The sequence below is a fragment of the Rutidosis leptorrhynchoides genome, chromosome 9, assembly GCF_046630445.1.
Source record: "Rutidosis leptorrhynchoides isolate AG116_Rl617_1_P2 chromosome 9, CSIRO_AGI_Rlap_v1, whole genome shotgun sequence".
NCBI classification, from domain to species: Eukaryota; Viridiplantae; Streptophyta; class Magnoliopsida; order Asterales; family Asteraceae; genus Rutidosis; species Rutidosis leptorrhynchoides.
Window position 1 is genome coordinate 133,830,987 of NC_092341.1, and position 8,074 is coordinate 133,839,060.

Consider the following 8,074-nt stretch of genomic DNA (forward strand, 5'->3'; position numbering starts at 1 on the left):
CTTATATCATGTTATCTTCTCTGATTATGAACTACTTAAATCCTAATCTTAATTTTGTTCCCATAGCTCACTATAAAGTACTTTCAATAAAACACATCTATACTTTATGAGATTTGATATTCTAGAGTACCTGCAATGTTGTGTAGAGTATGATCCTTTAACACAAAGGACAGTTTCACCAAATTGAGCTCGATGATTCTGTAGTGGTTTAGGTGGATTGTTCTTGGGCTGATTGTTACGAAGGAGACTAGAGAATGTTATACCTAGTGAGATCCTTTGTTACAAAATGTGAAAGGAAAAATAACTCGCAAGATGGGCTTATAAACAACCAAAATGTGAAGGAAAAAAAAAAACTCGAGTACATGGAAAGAAGCTTGTTATTAAGTGTGACAAATCCATTTACAATAACAATAAACATTGTAATAATCAAATTAACAATTAACAATGAGCTCACATCTACATTTATGTCACTTGATCTTCACAAGTTCCGTGTAACTGGCAAAATATTGCGCCACTTGAATCAGTTGATGCAATCCCATGTCATTGCCCCCAAATGCAAGCCCTGTAAAACGAAGCCACCGGCTTATGTAACTTTACAACAGTGTTAATTAGTAAAACAAATATTCAAGTCGTTTATGATCCTAACGCTTGTAGAACCCAAACATTATTAAGGTTCATTTTTAGCAGCAATCGATTGTTCATGTCATCATTTAACCACATTAGGACTTACCTAATACAATCTATTATAAGACATTATGTTTCCAATAATAGTTGTATCAGTGAAGTTAAACTAAAAACCTTTTAGATGCAAAGCTCAAAAAACATAGATAATAGATATAGATATTAGGGTCATCTGTGACAAAACAACATAAAATTTAGAGGTTCAAGTATTCTCATGCTAAGTCGCATACAAAAGCCAACAGCCAACTAAGTAATGTTTGATTAAGTGTCCTCCATAAAACTCAAGAACCTTAAATTTGTTTAAACCTAAATTCAGAAAAAAAATTGTAGGCGGTATGTAATTATATCTCAACCATCACTTGATCTATTTGTTAATATGATCAGTTGGTTTTCTAATCAGAAATATAATTACATATCCCACCAATTAATCCACATTTACAAAATGACACACATACATAAATAAGAAGAGGGAAGTTAATCACACAGGTCTGTAGGAAACAGCAAATTATAGTTAATAGTTAACCTGGTTACATTGGTCACTTGGTGATCCTACAAGCACATCAATGATGCAAATGTATTGCAGCAATATAGTTGTAAAAAATTGAGGTGACTTGTCATTTTGTTTCAAAAACAAAAGTACTTCTTATAAACATCCTCCTAAAAAGGTAGTGTGACAGTCATATAAACAAGCATCTTAACAAAGCCTTTACATGAACATGATTGACATATATCCTTGAACTTCAATACCTAAGAGCGATATTAGAACTAAAAGATAACTTGAGTTTTCATTATGTCCAATAGGGTTTGCATAATCTTTTTATTATATACACCTAATTACTTTATAAATCCTTAAATTCTTCACAGTTACAGTGTTACAAGATGTGTAAAAGTAAGAACATGAATCAACCTAAAAGTGGGAAAGTGCGACTTAACTGAGTAAATTTGTTTCGTATCATTGCATCTCTAGAAACACCCATATATTCGACTAAAATATTGCATTGTTATTACATAAATAATTACTCCATACTAAACTCTTGTGTTGCTGTGCAAATATATTGGCGCAACTAATAAACAATTAGCCAATAAAGATCCAACAGAAACAAGCATTTTAATTTTCTAATTTACATATGGCCTTTCTGAATAGCTATTTATTAATAAAAAATTTAAAAACTCAAAAGAAAAATCGAGTTGACGGGTCAACCTGCTCATTTGACCAGTATCAGCCCATTTGATACCATCCAAAACATCATCTTTTCACAAAAGTTATTGAAAATATGGCATATGCCACAACATCAAAGGTTGTCAATTGTCTTGATGCACATGTTCAAACATTAGAAGATAATCAAAGAACCCCAAACTGTACAAGGTGATTTAAATCAATACGAAGGCAAGTCTAAACACAAACTTGGATCCTAATTTCTTATTAAATTAGAGAGACGAAGGGAATAAGGGAGAAAAAAGAAATTGGTTAAATCTTGATATGCAATAATTTACTGTTCAAGATGCCAGTGTTGCAGTTCAACTGTTTTCCAACCACAAAAGAAAAAATCATAGAACTATGACCTATGTATCAGTGAGTGGTTTTTACCTAGCCTCAAGATTGAATGGTAATCAAGCAGGAAAAAAAACTAGATGATTGAGGTTAGTGGCAATACATACAAAATAAGCAGCACCAACTTCACATTTTATGCCATATAAACCAAATAAAATGCAAACATTGTTAGAACAGTTGGATCAGAATGGATCACCATCATCATTTCCAAACTTAGAAGATTGTTACAGCTATCAAGATAATCCAAACGGCTAGGTTTTCAATTTGAATACCTTCCATATTTGTATAGGCTTCTCACCATATTTAGATCATATGTTCCTATATAAATAGATGTAGCAGACTCATTGTATTCATACAATTTTAATTCTCAATAAAAAGCTTCTACAATTCTTTCTTATTTACAATAAACATATCAGAAATATGTGTCCCTAACACATCTAGGATCTACAGGGAGGAAGCACCTACAAACTATTCTACCACATCAAACAGATAGCAGACTACCCTTTCTAGCTTTTCATTAAGAATTGATATAAGTATATGTAACCACTACAGGCGTTTAACTGCAGGCGTTTAGCTGCAAGCGTTTAGCTGCAAGCGTTTAGCTGAAGCTTTTTAAATGTATTTAATTGTTTGGCAAAGTAGCTGGAGCTGTTATAAAATAAGTAAAATGACAAAAATGGACACTAGAAAAAATACTTAAATATCATTATTTTAGTTTAATAAAACATAGTCAGTAACCAATTTAAAATTCATTAAGATTAAATGGGTAAGTAGAATGCAGTCAAAATCAAAATCAGAATGTAATCAAAATCAGAATGCAATTAACTATATAAATATAAATTAGACGTAAAGATACAAACATAAGATATAATGCTTATACAGTATATAAATAAATTAAAATCATAAACATTGATTAGAAGCATAAAAGATACAATGATTAAACCAACAAGTAGACTAGGCTTGGTGTTTACCTCAAAGAAAAAAAAAATGTCAGTGGCGTAATTAAGGAACAACGAAGGAGGATGTGATCAAAATTAGGGTTGGGCTATATAAAGCATGATGATAACAGAATTACGTGGGAGATAGAAAGGTTATTTATGTAAATTAATTATCAAACGCTCTTTTTCCCCCCTAAACGCTAGATCAAGAAGCGTTTCAATTTGGAGCTTTTTTCATTCCTCAAAAAGCTTTAAGCACCTGTAACCAAACGGAGCTTTTTAATAAATAGGAGCTTTTTCATAAAAACTAAAAGCTAAAAGCTCCAAAAAGCTTCAAAAAGCTCACCGCCAAACATGCCCTAAATGTCTAGATTCAGATGCCTAACAATAATCATTAAATTATCATCTGTGAACGTGTATACATATAATATACGTACATAATAAAGTAATGAATTAAAGCATCAGACAAACTACCCGAGATTTCCAATGTTGTTTATGGGTTCCAAAAGCTGCAACTGAAGTTGTTGTTGTTGCTGCTGCTGCTGTTGTTGTGCCTGTTCAGACTGCCCTAACTGCTGTTGATGTTGATGTTGATGTTGCTGCTCAATTAAAGCATTATTCTCTAATAAAACTGCAGTTGCAGCAGCAGCCTGAGTACCCTTACCTTCAACAAACCGCCACATATACCACGCCCCAACAGACCTATACGGCCGCCATTTCTCACAAAGCTGTTCCATTTGTGAAGGCCTGGGTAACTCATTCAACATATACAAAAGCTGCACTCCTTTCCTAACTCCCAAATCACTTAAAGGCAAAACATCAGGTCTATGTAACGAAAATATCATAAACATATGAACAGACCATGATCCAATCCCTTTAACCATTGAAAGCATCGTAAATAAAGACCTATCATCCATTTTCACCACCGTTTCGTCCGACAATATCCCATTAATATACTTATTAGCCAAGTCATATAGATAACTTGCCTTACGTCCCGAAACGCCAATTTGCTTGAGCTGGTGCTGCGTAACAGAAAGCACAGTTTTCGGAACTACACCGTCTTCACCGCCACACAGACTTACAAAACGTGTGTATATAGAAGTACCAGATTTATAAGCTAACTGTTGATACAAAATGCTTTTAGTTAGGGCTAAAAAAGGCGGTTGATGCGAATCAAAAGTCGGTGGCGGATAATTATCGATTAAGTTCGCAAGTAAAGGATCAGCGGATCGGAGGTGGCTGAGTGCGGCGGCGATCTCGCCGGCGGCTGATAACGGTTTGATAATTTTAGGTATATCTAGGGCTGATCGTGAAGGATTTCGACGACGAGTTTTAGTTACGGTTGCAGGTGTTGTTGTTGTTGTGGTCGAAATAACGATTGCTTTTGATGCATCAGCTTCAGCGATTGTTGATTGATGTTCAGTGTCATCAGAAATTAGGGGTGATGATGATAATTTTCGTATTTTTTGGGGACGAATTGGGATTTTAGTAGGGTTTGAAGTGGTGTTGATTTGAGAAGAAGGTGACGGTGGTTGTTGGGTAGGATTTGAAGCGGTGGGAATTTGAGGTGATGTGGAATCTGGTTTATTGTCGTCCATTTTTTAGGGTTTTGATGAAGCTAAATTTGGGGATTTTAGGGTTAGGGTTACGGTGGTGGTTGTGGTGGGGAGACGGTGAGTTTCTGTTAAGTGGTACTTTTCTCGTTGGAAAGTTGAGTGGGAGTGATGAGGATTATAACGGATATTTTTTACTTCTGGTTCTAGATACGGGATTACGTAACTTTTGTTTTGGGTAAAAAAATTTGTATATTATTTGTATATTAAATTAAATTAGAAAATTTTAATAATCTATCTATTTATCTATCTATATAAAAAAAAAATAATTGATTAGCTTACATGTCATTAACTCCTTAAATATTGCATATTAAGTCAAAGTGTAATTTTCACACGTCAGAATTATTCATTTATACCTTTATCAACCTTTAAAATCACATATTTACCCAAGTAATTACATAATATCATATATACAAAATTTAAATACTAAAACTACCATATTGTAACACCCCGTTTTTCTGTCGCGTTGTTTTGGACGTCATTCGAATTACGAGGCATGTAAGCGTATATTTGGATCCCAAATAAAGTTGGAGTTGATGTTCCAAAACCTTACCATTGGATTGTAAATCTCATTACGTTTCCAACAATACTTGATTCATCGAAAACGGAGTTATGGATTGAAAGTTACGACCAAAACAAATTTCAGTTTCAGTCACAGTTCATTTGGACGCCGTCCAGCAATTCTGGACGCCGTCCAACTGACCTGACGGGCCAGCAGCTGCATTTTACTCAAATTAAAAGGGGTACTTTGGTCTTTTCACTTGTGGACTGATTGGTGGCTTTAGTATCAGTTTTAGATCCACTTTTGGATCATTTTCACATCCACAACTCTCTCATCACATCTTAGAGAGAGAGAGGAGAGTTCTGGAGAGAGGAAGCTTCAAATGGTGATGAAGGTGGTGATTTTGCCCAAATTGGAGTGGTTCTTGGTGCTTGTTGGTGTTTCTAGCTACTATAGCTCGTTTTGGTGCTTGAGGTAAACCCTAATCCGAATTGTAGTGTTTGATTTCTTGTTTGAGTTAGGGTTTGTGTTAGTTAGAGTTATAAAACCATTTATTGTGAAATTTGGGGGTTTTGGGTAAGATTCATGTAAGTAAGCCTAAATGGGTGACTTAGGGTTTCGATTGATGAAATTGTAAGTTTGGGGCTTGCATGTGTGGGTTAAAACTTAGAACACTTGTGTACTAGTGATTTTGGTGTTGCGTTGACTTGATTTTGGGGTGTGAACCCTAATATGGGTCAAAATGGGTTTTGTATTAAAATGGGCAAGTGTTATTGAAGTTTAGTGTCAAATGATGGTTTTGAGATACAATCACTAGTTGTTAGTGATTGTAAGTACTTGGGTGTAATTTGACAAGTCGAGTGAATTAAACCTAGTTTGGTCAATGGGAGTCAAACGTGGTCAAAAGCAATATGAGTCAATATTGCAAGTGTTGGGGTTTTGGTGTAATTGGCGTTTGAAATTATTACTACCTAATTTGTAATTTAGTGTTAAGACCTAGGTTGGTTTAAATGGTGTTTTCGAAAGTAAATCACTAGCCGTTAGTGATTAAAGATGTTTTTGGGACCTATGTCAAAATGGGTTGACTTTGATGGGTCAAAATTGGTCATGACACTAGTTTTGATCAAATGGATGTTAAACGCTTTTGTTAAGTATTAAGTGACGTTTTTGAATGAAAGTAATCATGGGAAGTGATTTTGATTTAAATGGTGTCAAGTATAATTTAGATTAAATTGTACTTACTTGATGGGTAGAAATTACCACCCGTAGTGGTAATTGGTGAAGTCCACTTTAGGTGTCAGGACTAGCTGGTTACTACAGAAGGTTCATCCAAGACTTTTCCAGAATAGCAAAACCCTTGACTGCATTAACGCATAAAGGGAAGAAATTTGAATGGAAGGATGAACAAGAGAAAGCGTTTCAGTTATTGAAGAAAAAGCTAACTACGGCACCTATATTGACATTGCCTGAAGGGAATGATGATTTTGTGATTTATTGTGACGCATCAAAGCAAGGTCTCGGTTGTGTATTAATGCAACGAACGAAGGTGATTGCTTATGCGTCTAGACAATTGAAGATTCACGAACAAAATTATACGACGCATGATTTGGAATTAGGCGCGATTGTTTTTGCATTAAAGACTTGGAGGCACTACTTATATGGGGACAAAAGTATTATATATACTGACCACAAAAGTCTTCAACACATATTTAATCAGAAACAACTGAATATGAGGCAGCGTAGGTGGATTGAATTGTTGAATGATTGAGATTCGTTACCACCCGGGGAAGGCAAATGTGGTAGCCGACGCCTTGAGCAGGAAGGACAGAGAACCCATTCGAGTAAAATCTATGAATATAATGATTCACAATAACCTTACTACTCAAATAAAGGAGGCGCAACATGGAGTTTTAAAAGAGGGAAATTTAAAGGATGAAATACCCAAAGGATCGGAGAAGCATCTTAAAATTCGGGAAGACGGAACCCGGTATATGTAGTGACCCGAACTTTTCCATGTTTATATATATTAATTGAGATTGATATTTACATGATTAAATGTTTCCAACATGTTAAGCAATCAAACTTGTTAAGACTTGATTAATTGAAATATGTTTCATATAGACAATTGACCACCCAAGTTGACCGGTGATTCACGAACGTTAAAACTTGTAAAAACTATATGATGACATATATATGGATATATATATATAGTTAACATGATACTATGATAAGTAAACATATCATTAAGTATATTAACAATGAACTACATATGTAAAAACAAGACTACTAACTTAATGATTTTTAAACGAGACATATATGTAACGATTATCGTTGTAAAGACATTTAATGTATATATATCATATTAAGAGATATTCATACATGATAATATCATGATAATATAATAATTTAAAATCTCATTTGATATTATAAACATTGGGTTAACAACATTTAACAAGATCGTTAACCTAAAGGTTTCAAAACAACACTTACATGTAACGACTAACGATGACTTAACGACTCAGTTAAAATGTATATACATGTAGTGTTTTAATATGTATTTATACACTTTTGAAAGACTTCAATACACTTATCAAAATACTTCTACTTAACAAAAATGCTTACAATTACATCCTCGTTCAGTTTCATCAACAATTCTACTCGTATGCACCCGTATTCGTACTCGTACAATACACAGCTTTTAGATGTATGTACTATTGGTATATACACTCCAATGATCAGCTCTTAGCAGCCCATGTGAGTCACCTAACACATGTGGGAACCATCATTT

General features: G+C 34.2%; 1 protein-coding gene across 1 annotated transcript; it reads right to left on the bottom strand.

Moving 5' to 3' along the window:
- Window positions 1-368: 368 nt before the first annotated feature.
- On the bottom strand, window positions 369-4,811 carry LOC139867124 (alkylbase DNA glycosidase-like protein mag2). The gene is made up of 2 exons (XM_071855456.1): window positions 3,646-4,811; window positions 369-562 (listed from the first exon to the last, which is right to left on the bottom strand). The coding sequence occupies exons 1-2, from the start codon at window positions 4,767-4,769 to the stop codon at window positions 541-543; spliced, it is 1,146 nt and encodes a 381-aa protein (XP_071711557.1). The 5' UTR covers window positions 4,770-4,811; the 3' UTR covers window positions 369-540.
- Between the last annotated feature and the right edge of the window lie 3,263 nt (window positions 4,812-8,074).

Excerpts from the sequence above, each read along its gene's own strand:
- LOC139867124 (XM_071855456.1), bottom strand. The coding sequence starts at position 4,769 with ATGGACGACAATAAACCAGATTCCACATCACCTCAAATTCCCACCGCT. Across the intron at positions 563-3,645 it reads AACAACATTGGAAATCTCGG|GGCTTGCATTTGGGGGCAAT; the intron begins GTAGTTTGTCTG and ends TTCGTTTTACAG.